The sequence below is a fragment of the Enoplosus armatus genome, chromosome 2, assembly GCF_043641665.1.
Source record: "Enoplosus armatus isolate fEnoArm2 chromosome 2, fEnoArm2.hap1, whole genome shotgun sequence".
In the NCBI taxonomy this organism is placed as follows: Eukaryota; Metazoa; Chordata; class Actinopteri; order Centrarchiformes; family Enoplosidae; genus Enoplosus; species Enoplosus armatus.
In genome coordinates this window covers 24,977,967-24,993,653 of record NC_092181.1, presented here as the reverse complement: position 1 = coordinate 24,993,653, position 15,687 = coordinate 24,977,967, and the positions used below count along the sequence as shown (strand labels likewise).

Here is a 15,687-nt window from a genome sequence, read left to right as displayed (position 1 = left end):
TTACAGAGAACTTGGGCGCGATAGCTCAGATTAAGATCAATAGGAACACTCCTCACTTGCCAAGGCATTAATGTGTTCTACAATGGGAGGCTTCCCTTCCCTAAAAGTGCAGTCAGGTTGAATGCTTGAAAAGAATAGAGTGCTCTGGAGAAAACACTAGTGAGTTTTATAACAAACTGCACGAAAAAACTACGAGTGAGAGAAAAAGAAACAAGAAAAATGACTTGTTTTGCTTTCTGAATAAGCCTTGCTAACGTCTCGTTTCTTCCCCAAATGACTCATATCACATCTTCACTCGTCACAGCAGGAAAAGCACAGGTGGAAGTAACATTAATGACAGCTCAGTTTCAGCAGTTATTGCAAAGCATTGCAGAAATTAATAGCACTGACAACTGTGTTTGACAGGTCAAAATCTCTGCTGTGAAAAAGGTCTAATAAGGTCTATCAACCTTACTGTCTCTCCACACTTGTTTAATTATTTCACACTCTTACGTGCCCTTGTTTGGCGCTAGTAAAAATGTTTTCCTCATTTTATTTAGTAGTCACAGCCAGCCGTGTTTTATGCTGGACGTAGTGCACCTCAGCTGAAAATAAAAGCGATAGATCGTAAAAAGTTAAGCATAAAATGTACTATTTAATGTGCATAGTAAAAATCCCAGGATTCTTCAACTCGATTTCATATATATGTAAAAGGGGCTTCTAATTTGTCTAAAACTTAATTAAGAAACTGAACTGTTAGTTCACAGTTTCGGCTACATTATTTTCCTACGTTATGTTACTGGCAAGTTATTACTTACCACAGTTTAACAGACATGGAGTGTTACAGAAGTCAAACCGTGACCTGTCAGTCACAAGATGTTTATGATTCAGCCACAAAAAAAGATTCAACTGACTGCTGTTGACAAGACAGAGAATGGATTCCCAACAAAAATGCAATTCACAATGGCTAGTTAAAGTAGAAACTTCAGCTTCAAAGTATTTGCATAGTAACTCTTTAGGGCCGTAGTTACCATTGAGTACTATGGGGTCATGTCCAAGATTTTATCATATATAACAAATTGGGCATTAACTCATGACCTCTGTATTTCTAAAATCCTGGCTAGGGCCTTGTATCTCTTGGCATAGGTGGCACAAAGTATAGTAACAGATAACTGATCATATGGTTTTAGGATGGATTGTTTCACTTTTATTTCCAAATATAAAAACAGATCGTTTCAAACACTGTTTCCAATTTGTATGAACACATTTTCTGTGTTTAAAAAAGACAATGTGTAATGTATTCACAGTTAAGCACACCATACTGTAGACATCTTTTGTGTCAGGTAATAGTTTTATTGATCCATGCAGCGTATTCTGGATTGCAGAGGTCCATAAATGCAGCTGCCGTTCTACATACATTGTCAGGATCACCAAGAAAAGAAATGACGCCGTAAATCTTGTTGTCGTATACCACTCCTCCACCAGAATCTCCCTGTGAGAGAGAGGTATATATTGTTTGTCTGCCCTTATTGAATGACTTATTTATCAAAAAATAGTCTAAACTTTAATGACAGAAGAGGAGAGTACATATTTGAGGCCATGCCAACCCACATAGCATATATCCACTCCAGGTGTTCGGCCACAGAACCAGTCTTGACTCATCTTGACTTGGTAGACCTTTGGGAATTTTTTCTGCAAAGTATCTTTGAAGTCATCACAGCTGACAACCGTAATGTTTGCACAGTGGAGATCGGGTGATTTACTGGGTTCTAGAGAAAAGAAGAGGAAGAACAACAACGTCTCTACAAAATACATCTGAACCTGTTTCAAGAATTTACAATAAACAAAATAAAATACTGAAGAACTGCAGCAAATTAGAAATGAAACTGTCTGTCTGAAACAACTGTTTCTTTATAAGAACTGTACGGTTACATACTATGGTAGAAATAACAGAATAAAAAAAGCTCATGAAAATCATTAAATGATCAAAAACCATCTCACTCCTTTCATCATTAGGGCCTCCAGCTGTGGCAGCGTGACCTGCGATCTCGACTCTGGAAAATAACACAAGATCAAAGGGGCTATGTTAGCATAACATAAAATATTTGATGCAAACATTCATGCTGCTACAGCTACTACTACTATAGTTAGTGTTATATAATATACATTTTATAAAAAAAAAAATAGAAGGCTCAACGGGAATTTGTGATTTCTTTTTACTCAATGAAAAAAGGCCTTAAACAAAAGACAAATGGATTCCTGGAGTCACTGACTTTAAGAGCATAAGCAACACTTTATTATTCAACCAATTCTCGATTGTATTCTCACAGGTTCTTTATAGTTGAATTCATTAATGTGTTATACAAACAATCAAATCTCTATGTGTAATATGAAAGGTGTCACTCAAACCTGTCAAGAATTATCATCAATGTAGTCTGTAGTAGTATTGGGTATCTGCCGATACAGAGTCGAATCTGATCCTCATATTCACCTAAATACTGATTATTACATTATTCAGTCAGATTCAGTCAAATCAGTTTATAAGATTAAATTATTGATATGATATGATGATATGAAAGATGGGAGGTTCTGCTGCCACATTTTGGCATCAGATAAGACATGATCTTTCTGATGTTATATAGTGCCGGTGACCGATGCAATATGCTCAGTGACAGTTGGTGAACAATCACCATTATAGGCCCAGATTTGCTTAAACTTTAAGCAAATCACCCATTAGAAAAAAATCTGAACTTGGTAAAGCTACTTTTAGCTGCTATGCTGCCCAGATCTGGAACAAACCTCCAGAAATTGTGAGAGGCCAGTCAAAGGCCACAGGCTGTTTGCCATCCTTCGATCATAGATGCACCTTTTAAACATTCGATGCAGAATGGTGTAGTGTACAGCAGCATTCCACATTATTCAGTACTTGTCAAAATGAACAACTGACAAGCACATCTGCATTTTCTTTTGGTGGGTAGAATCACAACTCACATTTTAGGACGATATTCACAGTCAGGAAGAGCTATAGGTTGAACGTCAGAGGGCCTAGGTAGCTGCAGTAGCATGATATCGTGGGATCTGTTGCTGTCTCTATAGATCACAGGTTCTGCTGTGATATTTACTTCTTGTGCCGGACCCCCTGGGTGCACACTTAAATTTGCAAACATAGTCCTACACATGGGAAGAGGTTTAAGATACTGCACGATAACATTCAGTTTTAATACTGCAGGTCAGACAATTCCTTCTCATCATCATATTTATTTTTTCTTCTCAGGAACACAAAAAAACATACATATTCATCTGTATATACCCTTTATCAGTGTGTTTTTAGTGTTTCGGATTTACAGTATTTTGAGCAATGCTTTCAATTTCTCACTTTCCTGGCTGCAAACAGTGAGCTGCAGTCAAAATCCAGCGGTCACTGATCAGAGAGCCACCACACAGGTTGGAAGATCCACCTGCAGTAACTCCTCTCAGTTTGACATGGTACAGACGCTCACATGGTTGACCTCCAATGATTCTCTTCTGCAGATCCACCATTGAGCTCACTGTGACACCTGAAAGAGAAAGTCCTCCACCAGGTGACTGGGGGTTAAAAACAGTGGTTGTTTGTAAGAAGAATCCCCATTAGGAGACCAGGGAATATGATTAATGTACACGGCTGAGAAGTGGCTGTCACTGACCAGGCAAGTGCTTCTGATGATTAAGTTAATCAATAATGAATAACTTCTATTGTGTAAAGTAATGGAAAGAGACACAACAATCCAACTCCCCTTTAAAAGCGCTTGTAAAGTTGGGATTATGCCTCATGCAAGGGGTTATGATGATCAGTCTGTATCATGCTTTTAATTACATAGAACTGGAGTTACGTCCAGGTAACTTGTATTTCACCTTGTGTCATTGTTACTGAATAGAAGGCGACTGCCGCACGATCACTTTCATTTACTATAACCGAGGGCGATGATTGGCGAGCACAAGGTTTGCGGTGGAACAGCTTTGCTAGATGTGTGTTACTGAAAAGAAGAAGATTACTGAGCCTTTGCTTAGTGTTGATAATTTTTTTATCACTATTAGAAACAGCCCAAGATGACCAGTCACACTTCTTTTAAGTTTCCATGTGGTATTTTCCGTAGCCACCGTAGCTAGGCCAGGGTTGCTGTGCCCTCTTAAAGCACAACTATAAATCCAGCTTAAAGATACACTGTGGAGTCTACTTGTAAACAAAGCACCTGTTTACATTCTGTCTTATTCACCGAAATACGTTGTGTGTATCCTTCAGCTCTAACAAATGTGTTGAGAACATTTGTGAAACTGAAGAGAAAAAAACAATGGGGACCCATACCTAAAAATATTGCTCCGTTGCACTCCTAGTGGACAAAAACTTGCAAAGGTCCCTTTAAGGTTTGATGATATACTTAAACATGAGAAGTAACTTTCATAATAACCTACTATACAGACAAATGCACACATTGATAGCACCAGGGAAAGGGAGAGTGAGAATCACGACAGCATATGTAATTGTAAAAGATTGGCCAGACATCATTTCAAAATACATTATATACAACATAAGCAGCTAGCATATTGTTCAAGTAAGCAGCAGAATTGTAAACTACAATGTAGATAAAACGTTTGAACACTCACCGATCCACAGCAAAAGGAGACGCACCAGAGGAGGCATCGCTGCCGTTCACCGTCGCATGACTGTCTTTCTTTCAGCAGCAGCTACCAATCACCTCGTAAAGGCTTATCAACACAACCCCATTGGCTGCAAAGCTCTACACATTTATGCAAAGTTTTGATCAGTTGTCAACAGTTCCTGCCTTTGCCCTCCATAAAGTGACAGCAGGGAAATGGCACCGAAATGAAACACTGCTCTTTAGAGGTTATTTCCCTGTGAGCACGCTGACTTGAATCACATGTGCACAGAGCAATATGTGCTGAAATGTTGACTCATGAAATGAAAACAGCCCAGGATCCTTAGGAATTACATATATATTATTCAACGCCAACATACTTCACATGCAGGAAGTAGTGTGCCTTTTATGGAGCGAAGTGGTAAGTAAGTAGGTGGAGGTCAGAGTGGTGGATGGGTGTACAGCAATGAAGGACCAACAACCTTAAAGTGTTTTAGTTGCCTAACCTTAACCATGCATTAGCCATAGTTTATTTGCCATAACCATGATCTTTCTCCAACCTTGACCCTCCTGTAGTGACCTTGTGCAGATATTAGAGAATTTAATCTGTGATTTGTTTTGTAGCATTTTGTCCTTTATAAACATCCTGGTTTGGCAATAATAAAATAATAATAACAAAATAATAATAATTTATAATAAAAACATAGCATTGGAGTTGTAAGTACAAGTGAATGATCAAATCCTCAGTTAATGTTGTTTTATATTGTGAAACCAATATATTTTGTGATGGAGGAAATTTGATGGAAATTATCAATTGAGAAAAGGTAATAGATAAAAGGATCAAATGGGAATGTCTTTTTGAATAATCCAGTCAGTGAATTAAATACATAACAAATCAAGGTATCACACTGATGTAAAAATCCTATAAAAATGTGATATTGCCATAAAACGGTTCTGCTCATTGATTTGCAACATTACCCACAATGCCCTAATACAGTGGTTTCCAACCTTGGGGTGGTGGTCAGGACCCCGCCAAGGGGTCACGCGATAAATCTGAGGGGTCAGAAGACATTTAACAGGAAAGGATAGCATAAAGTTTTCTTTTTTCATTCCTTTTTGTTCACCTGACATTCCTGACATCCTGAATATGACAGCTACAGTAGCTTGGAAAATAGTGACATGGGCGAGTGAATTTGATTAATTTTCTGTTTATCAGACCACAAATGAGACAAGAATTAGCATGTTAGCGCGCTCTTTCCTAACTGTATGGTCAGTGGGTGTTGAGTATTGGGAAATGTTAATCCTGAAGGACTAGTTTGAGTCAAGCACACAGGCTGTATTATGTGTAGCTCTGTGCAGTTGGTTTGTATAACAGCCAGGCGCGGTGATGATACAGCTGATTGTCAGCTGTACTTTCCCCAGGAAAGACACCGAAGTGAAGCGATGTGGTTCCTTTGACGAAGAAAACACTATTTTTCCAAGTTTTTTTCTCGATTTAATAAATGTATAATTGAATAATCTCAGAGAATTTTAATCTCAGAAATTCAGATTTTTTTCTCAGAATATTACACCCCTCCCTCTCTTCATAATTTTATGTTTTTTTCCTACAATGGCCCTAATATGCTTTCGTACTTTTCTGACCCCTCGCCACTAATAATAAGGTAGTCTTATGATTCATTGGTAATATAAAGCAGCTGTAATGTATACTGTTATAATAACAATGTATCAGATAACAAAGTGAAAGGGGTTACTTATAGAGATAAACCTACAAAGAATTAAGACCCGAATCTGCAGCTCTCCTTGGCCTTACTGATAATAACAAGTTTTGGCTCATTGTTTAGCTGTCCGACTCGCAACTTTGCTGTTTTGGTTTTGGGTCTCACTGATCTCAAAGGGTAGTTTTCTGCCGTAGCGGGCAGCTGTTTATCAAAAAAGCTCTAAAGACCCACATGAACATGAGACAATTATCACTAATTCATCAATCATTAATTAATATATGAATATTGGACTTACATTTATCAGGTGGACAGAAACATGACTCCAACTGAATGATAATGTTTCTTCGTAACTGCTGGATGTGTAAATAAGCAACTGTTTGCTAACAGTTTGCCATGTTTTAACTGACACAACCTTGTAAAAGAAGAGTCATATTGTTTATCATTGTTATCAATATTGTTAAAAGAAGAGCAGGCTGTTATTGTTGTATCTTTGTAGTTTTTCCATACAATGACTGTATAATAACAAAATCTGTTGAATTTACACATGGGAAAATGTATGATTATGTTTTTATAAAATTTTATTTGTAAACAGTGTAGATATCATTTTTTTAACCATAACATTATTCAATTGAATTTCGATTCAATTCTATTTATATAGCGACAAATCAACAAATGTCATTTTATGACATTTTACAAATAGAGCAGGTCTAGACCGTACTCTTTATGATATTATTACAGAGACCCAACAGTTCCCACCATGAGCAAGCACTTTGGCAGTGACAGTGGCAAGGAAAAACTTCCTTTTCAGAGGCAGAAACCTCGAGCAGAACCAGACTCTAGGTAGGCGGTCATCTGCTCTCAACTTCGAGATTCCTCACGGTGGCGCAGGAGGCCAGGACAATGCCATCTAGAGTAACAATATCCTTAGATACTGTGTTTCTGAGGTGTTCTCATGTCCTTAAGGCATGCTTGGAGCTTAGCTATCTGATTAGGTTCTTCTGGCTTGATCGATTGATATAACTGGGTATCATCCACACAGCAATGAAAATTCATGGACTGTTTTCTAATAATATCTCCTAAAGGAAGCATATGTAAGGTGAATAGTATTGGTCCAAGCACAGAACCTTGTGGAACTCCATGACTAACTTTGGCGTACATGGAGGATTCATCGTCAACGTGTACAAACTGAGATCGATCTGATAAATACGACTTAAACCAGCTTAGTGCGGTTCCTTTAATGCCAATTAAATGTTCCAGTCTCTGTAATAGGATATGATGGTCAATGGTGTCAAATGCAGCACTAAGATCTAACAAAACAAGTACAGAGACAAGTCCTGTGTCTGATGCAATTAGAAGGTCATATGTAACTTTCACCAGTGCTGTGCTATGATGTGCTATGATGAGCTCTGAAACCTGACGGAAAGTCCTCAAGTAACTTACTATAACAGCAGGAATCTGTAATCTAACACTTGTGACTCAGACACTACCTTTTGAAACTACAGTCATGTTGTTGAATCATTTTAATAATTTATTGTTTGTCTTAAAGGGCTTTACAAATAGTTAGATAGTTGAACATTTAATCTACACCAATCACTTTCAAATTTACAGTAACTCAACAGTTTTCTTCAAAAATGTAAAATTCCAGGTAAATGACAGGACATTTCACAGTTAAATTAGACATCTCTACGGTCTGCCAATAGTAGTGTTGATCCACGTCATGTATTCACAGACGTCCATAAATCCAGCTGGTCCGACGCAGGCATGGGTAACATTACCAGTGATTGAAATGACACCATAAATCTTGTCATTGTAGACCACTCCTCCACCAGAGTCACCCTGTGAGAGAGATGTATATATTGTTTGTTACAGACTTTTGCATCATTTATTAAAATATTTATTTATATTATGATAAGTGGAAAAACTTGTAATGACTGTAGAAATAATATAAGGTTAGAAGCCTCATCAACTCACTGGACATGTATCCACTCTAGTAGTTTGTCCACAGAGCAAGTGTTGATAGGTTCTGATCTGGTGTTCCCCTGGGTGGCTGTTCCGCAAAGAGTCTCTGAGCCTCTGACAGTCGATAAGCGTGATGTTTGCACATTGGAGAGTTGTTGATTCGTACCGTCCTAGATTAGAACAGATAAGGTGTTTTATTTTACTACATTACCTACTTAGCTTGTACACACCAACAAATGTACAGAAGTCTGCTGTACCTTACCATTAGAATCTAATTATTCATACTTATTTACACTTTATTTGAAGAATGTTTAAGAATCAAACAGCATCCTTAAATTATGTTCATGATCTGCTGTATTAAAAAAATGTGTGAATTAGTTTTCAAAACATCTTAAAATGTGCTGAGTTGAGCTTGAAAATGAAATGTTCTGGCAAATTTATGTTTTACTATATATATACACACATAAATAATAAGGATCAGCATTTTAAGTCCAAATAAAAATGAATAAAATGTAAATATGTGTCAGCCATGTTAACAAACATACAAGCAAAAAAAAAATTAAGAGATAAACATGGATAATTAATATAAAATAAACGATTCATCTCACCTCTTCGACCATCATTGGCTATTATTCTGGCTCCATAACCTGCCATCTGAACTGTAGCATCTCTGAAATACAATAAAAGGGATAAAACGAAAAAAAGATTAATAACAGTTTTCTAAATAAAAGTTTAGAAAATGATTCAGAAAACGATATAATTTCTCCACTAATGACTTTAAGAGTTGAGCTTTTAGACTTATTAGAGGGGAAAGATCACAACTCACATAGGGGGCCGACTTTGACAGTCAGGAAGTTGTACAGGTTGGAGTTGAGTAGGGCGAGGTAGCTGCAGCAGCATGATGTCATGAATCCTGTTGCTGTCATCCGAATACATCTTAGGTAGAGTTGTGATTCTTTGTCCTTGTCCATTTATAACTGCATACATACTCCTACAAGTAAATAGAAGATAAAGAGGAACATTACTGAATTCCTGTAAATACATAATACTTCAATATAATAGGTCAGTATTTACTGAACATGGACATAAGCAATGTGATCTTCATTTTGGGAATGCTATATTCAAACCAATACTGAGTGTTGCTTCAGGACTTTCAGATTGAATTGTTAGTGAGTAATGTATTGTTACTGATCTTTAAGTAAAACTTCCACTCTCTCACCACTCCCAGCAGTGTGCTGCAGTCAGAATCCACCGGTCACTGATCAGAGAGCTACCACACAAGAGGGATCTATCAGCCTGACGATTTAGTCTCACATGGTAAGGACGGTTACAAGGTTGACCTCCAATGATTCTCTTCTGCAGATCTACCACTGTGCTCACTGTGACACCTGTAAGAGAAAGTCCCCCACCAGGTTCGGGTTAGGGTTAGAGGGCAGTTTGTAGACTGTACGTTAGAGGACTGTAAGTTAGAACAGTGGTTGTTGTAGAGAACATCATATTTACTTATGGATTGTGCTGCCTCACGGTATATGTCGCAGCAATGGATCAGAAATGCTGCAATACATTTCAATACGCTTTATCTTTTTGTATAGAGTAATTCCAAGTGCACAAAATAGACCTAAAGTAATTCCAGTAATGCATTACAAAACTATACATATTCACTATTCATACTTGTATAGGATAGCTACAGATATATAACACAGTGCTACTCAACCCTGCCTTCTGCATTTGGCCACAAGTTCTCATCCACATCACACCTTATGTTCAATCTGGCAATACACCTGGGAAAGATTCTTTCTGCACATCTTAAGGTTGTCTGGAGGGCCTGACGTCTCTATGTACTTAATGCCATCCACTACCTGCTGTCTCAACCCCTGGACCTGCTCCTTATCACTAAGAGCTGCATCATGCCGCCAACTTAAACTTTTCAGTGGCTTCACCAGAAAAGAAACAGACAAGAGTCATTAGAGAAACAGAAAACCTTTGATTACTAATTATTCGCGGGTATCTGCCTGAGTGGACCCTATAATTCTCTGTCACTGTCAGGCATTGCTTCAGTCAGAGGTTACTTCACACCTCCAACTGATCTGGAATTCAGCTGCCAGGATTTTAATGGGCATCACAAGAAGAAGACCACATCACACCACTCCCAGTGTCATTGCATTGGCTTCCTATACATTTTGGGGTTGATTTTACAATTGCATTGCTTACTTTTAAAAGTCGGACTACATACGTAATACAACCAAAGACTTTCTCAAAGCGTATAGAATGGTTAAACTAAGCAGATGTGTGAACAATAGTTGACTACTCACCGGCCCACAGCAAAAGGAGAAGACGTGTCGTGCCAGCCATCTCTTTCAGTGACTGCCCTCCTGGTGCAACTGTGGTGCCTTTTTACATCTGTTCTCACTGTCCTGTTGGTCTTCCATCCACCAATCACCTCATGAAGGTTTATCAACACCACCCCATTAGCTACAAAGGTCTGCACTTATGTAAATTTGTGAGATTTGTATAAAGTGACAGCATGAAAATGACTGATATACAAAGTGAAGAAAAAAATCTGTCACCTCGGCTGCATTTTATTCAGCAGGTGGATTAGACAAACATGAAGCCGACGTCAGAGTGTTTTCAAGTAGATGAACACAGATATCATTTAAGTTCATGATCAAAAGATTAGTAAAAGTCCTCTTTCTTTCATAACCTTCATGTTAGATGGAAGCAGATAGAAATGCTGCACCTCAACAGTTTGTTTGTAGTAAATGGTAAGTGGCTGCATTTATCCAAAGTGCTTTAACACATGTTCACCCACTCACAGACCTCTTGGCTTCACTCTTGACGACCATCAAGAAAATAATAGCCCACATTGGCACCAATGTCACCGCCCGTCAGCAATGTGAGCTTACAAAAGCCGACTTGGGTGTTTTAGCAGGATCCTCAGCCTTCACACCTGGCTCTCAGTCTGCACTACCCATGACATTGGTTTTATTCACAATATCAGCTTATTCTTTACATGAGACGGTCCTCACCCAAACAAGTTAGGTAGTCACATGCTTGCGGCTAACTCGCGGCGCGCTGTACTCTCCTCCCCGACGTGACTACTTACATCGCCCTTCTTCCTCTTCTCTGTCCAGCAAGAACAGCCATGTCATTAACTCCCCCTATGTGGAGGGACCATAGTGCTGCTATTCCTCTTCCTGTCCAAATTACCAACAGACCATCTAACCCAAATTTGCCACCTGCCCAGCCAGAAAGTCTACTTGGCGTGGAGTAAATGCTAATAATTTGATTTATGTTTGAATAAGTCCATCATGGCACACTTGACTCCCACCCGTATTAAAAATGCTTTCTTGTTGTGACAAGGTCACTGACACTTCATTGCTTTTACATTCATATTTGTAATTGCTCTGTAATACTTGCTTTGCTAACTGACACTGTCTCATTTCTGTCATTGCTTTGCTCTGTTTTATGTATGTGCAGCAGTTGAACTTTGAACAGTGTTGTATAAATAAAGTTATTATTATTATTATTATAATCATTATTGTATAGGGGGATAATAATAATATAAGGGGAACTCTGCATTTGGCATCCTTGTATGTTTTAGAGATCTTTCATCTCTTTTCAAAGTTAAGAATTACCCTCTCAATATTACGATAGTTACAACAGGTTTTTCAGAGGGGGATAAAATCTAGTCAACCGTTATTAAACAAGGGTGAGTTGTGGAGGGATGAAATGTTAAAAACTATGTGGATTCATGTTTATTTGAACAAAGGAAGTCGAGTAAAATGTCAGAAAAAAGGCGAAAAAGGGTTTTATATAAGCTGATGAGGGGAAGTGATAAATTTCGCGCGCGTGTGTGTGTGTGTGTGTGTGTGTGTGTGGGGGGGGGGGGGGGGGGGTTGGGGGGTGGAGGCTGTTCTCTCAGCTCTCTGTGCCCACAGATGGAGCTCGCGACAGTTCACCGGTAAAATGCAGGCGAATTTAACATCAACTGGACTCTAGTGATGCTGCTCGGACGCAAAAACACCAAAGACGAGGCGCAGGCCAACTGTGGTAAGTTTCTTCTTTAAATGCGACCCCTGGCCCTGTTGTCTGCTCAGCTCTTTTCATTTTTAACCGTCCAACTGTCCTCAAGGTTTATGTTACGTTCATGTCAGTAAATTAGGCTAGTAAAATATTGCGTTGGCTTATCAAAAGAGAGGAGCTCACACCCCCTGAGTTTGTATCTGTTAAATTTGCCTTGTGGTGTGAGAGCTACAGCTTCTATTGTCTGTGCAGTGAATATATCCAACTGTCAATTTGAATCTCACTGTCTCAATGTTACACAAGGGTCTTTGTGTTCACTGACATTTTACAGTCGGCGGTCATCTAACAGAAACATTAAGTTTCAGTAGCCTATATTTTGCTTATAGCTTACAGTGTTAGGATTTTGTCTTATAGTTGTATTGGTGGGATAAGTTCTGATCAGTTCGGAAGAGTCTCCCTCTCTCTCTCTCTCTCTTAGCCTGACATATGAGACATGCTCAGTCATTCAGGAGTACTGATGAAGAAGAGGTGAGGAGAGTAGAGAGAACAGGAGAGGAAAGAGGAGATGAGAGCTGGGGACAGTGGTTCCCAAGATAAACCGGAAGGGTCCTGAGATGATATCAGAAAATGTATATATATTTTCTGTTGCGCAAATTTGTCCATTTTTGTTTGACCTTTCCTTGACCTAATTTGTGCTTTTTTTCTTCTGGTGAAATACTGGATACTTTGACCTCTGCAAGTCTCTAAAAACCCCTCAGATGAAACAATCTGAGAAGGAAAAATCACTTGAACTGCTCACAGCTCATGTCCACACTAAGGACAGAACTTGTGACGAGGGGTCGCAAGCAATGATGGGATGAAACTACATTTTTCAAGTACTTCTGCATTATAAGTACTTTTATTTTTGGTACTTTAAGTATATTTTAATACTGATACATTTGTACTTTTACTGCAGGACGTTTACTTGTAACAGAGAATTATTAACTGTGGTATTGCTATTTGTAATTAAGAAAAAAATATGTGAGTATTGTTCCACCACTGGTTGCAAGTAGTATTTGTTTCGAGGGGTCACAAGCCAAAAAGGTTGGGAATGGAAGACGGAGAGAAGTATAGAGAGAAGGGGGAATGAAAAGGGAGAGGAAACAAGGAGAGACGAGAGTTGAGAGAGGAGGTGACATAAGGAAGAAAAGGAGATGATGTGAGGAGGGAAAAAGAGAGGAAACAAGAGAGAAGAGGGGAGAAGAGAGAAAGACAAGGGAGGGGACAGGGAGGAAAGGAGAGCATAAAAATGGTGAAAATAAAATTTCAATAATGACTCATGAAACCCTGCCTGATAAGAAACATACTGAACACATAATGAATATCCAGTGTCTCAAATGTTGTCTTCTCTTCATCAGTTTGCACGTGTTAGTGAACTCTCGCTGCTTAAATGAATGGATAGCAGTCAAATAAAGAAAATAATCTAACCTTTCTCTCTGTATCTGTCTGGGGAAACACAGGAGCTTTTTATTTAATTGGTAAACATCCACTGTAAAGTAGCTTTTAAGGCTTTCTATTCTATTCTGTTCATCTGGCCAATTTGGCCTGTAATTATATGCATTTATTTGGACTACATGTGTGCTGCACGCTGTGTGGGAAGGGGAGTTAATTGTAGCTAACCTTTTGTTTAGAAGGACTGTGACATGGCATGACAACACAAGGTAAATACACTCAAACATATACAAACATATTTTACCTTCCTAAAAATCCCCTTTTGAGTGCTGCAAACTCTTCATCGTGTTTTTTTTTAACCTCTAATCCCTCATTCTCTGCAAAATGACTCATTTGAATGTGTATGTGAGCACACCTCTGTATGTCTGTCCACATTCAAAAACCTTCTGTGAGTGTGTTTGTGTTTGCACGTCTGCATGTGCACTGACGAGCTTGTAGGAGTATTGATCGAGCTCTGGCTAATCTGTGAGCTCTTGTCAGTCTTTGTAATGAAAAGTGTGGAGGCAGCGACGCGGCGGGGATGTAGACCTGATCCAGCCCTGAAAATCCGTTAATTGAACAGCAGCAGAGGAAGTAGACTCCCGTGGGGAATAAGACTGATGGGTCACTAATTAGCTGATGGTATATCTCTCTTGCACTTTTTGTTCTAAAGTGGAATCATAAGGAAAACGAAACACACTTAGTGTTCTGTTGCACGGAAGATCCCTGTGTGTGTGTGTGTGTGTGTGTGTGTGTGTGTGTGTGTGTGGGGTGCCATTTATCCGTCTTTGTAAAGGCACCCAGGCTATATGTTGTAATGTCTCTGTGATGTGATGGAGAAATTGATGTCATGGCTTTTTCACCTCATTCATTCAGCCCAATTCAGGGCAAGTTTTTAAAAGCGCCCTGATTGCTTTGATTTGCTTTCTTCATTTCCCGTCTGTATATTGAACTGTTTTCATACAGCGATTTGTAACTGTTGTTTATACCCAGCTGCATTTACTTATACAAAACAGGTACCGCTTTCTAAGTCTACAGCCATATTAGCAGCTCTGTGAGACTGTACCTGAGCTAAATGCTCACATCAGTTAGTTTAGCATGTTAGCATTTTAACATTTGCTAATTAGCACTAAACACAAAGTACAGCTGAGGCTGATAAAATGTCAGTATTTATTTAGATATTTGGTCATAAACCAAAGTATTTGGACAAAAGGACAAAAACATTTTTGACTTGACAATGGTGCTAGATGAAAAGCTAATGGATCACCACAGTTACAACAATTTACCCTGAGGGGGACATGAACGAACACCTTGAATATCTGTTGCAAATTTCATGGCAATCCTTGTGATAGATGTGAAGATATGTCCAAAACCACAAGTTCCCAGTGAGTGTGTTTCTGTGTAACTGGAGTTTGCAGAGGCTTCCAGAAAGCAATTGTTCACACATTCAATAGTTCAACCTATGTATCTCCGAGCTCTTTGATTTAGCAGGAAGGATATCCAGTATAGTATTAGGTTCAAACAACATGGAACCAAAACAACAAACCAAATTGTCAAAGCAAACAGACAGTTTTATTTTTGGAGTCATTTTCTGAGGTTGAAACACGTTTTCTTCCTATTAATTCCTGGTACATCTAAGTCTGATAAAAAACAATATTGCCTCTTAGTGCAAGCATAAATGTTACATGATGTTATTAGCCAACACCAGCAGTGTTTGAGCACATATATTGATCCATATTCACAGATGCAGGAGTGTGTTTCAGGCTCTAGTGCAAGAATGCTTTTACAGTATGTGTGTGTGTGTGTGTGTGTGTGTGTGTGTGTGTGTGTGTGTGTGTGTGTGTGTTTTGAAGGACAGTTGTGCAGTTATGTGTGTAGGTGGTGGTTTTGTGTCCTGTAGCACC

At 38.8% G+C, this 15,687-nt stretch overlaps 1 protein-coding gene and 1 pseudogene across 1 annotated transcript; both read right to left on the bottom strand.

Moving 5' to 3' along the window:
- Positions 1-1,318: 1,318 nt before the first annotated feature.
- On the bottom strand, positions 1,319-4,657 carry LOC139298040 (kallikrein-6-like). The gene is made up of 6 exons (XM_070920866.1): positions 4,621-4,657; positions 3,356-3,536; positions 2,971-3,150; positions 1,981-2,033; positions 1,591-1,748; positions 1,319-1,471 (listed from the first exon to the last, which is right to left on the bottom strand). The coding sequence occupies exons 1-6, from the start codon at positions 4,655-4,657 to the stop codon at positions 1,319-1,321; spliced, it is 762 nt and encodes a 253-aa protein (XP_070776967.1).
- A 3,357-nt stretch (positions 4,658-8,014) lies between these two features.
- On the bottom strand, positions 8,015-10,642 carry LOC139292956 (serine protease 1-like; annotated as a pseudogene).
- Positions 10,643-15,687: the final 5,045 nt, after the last annotated feature.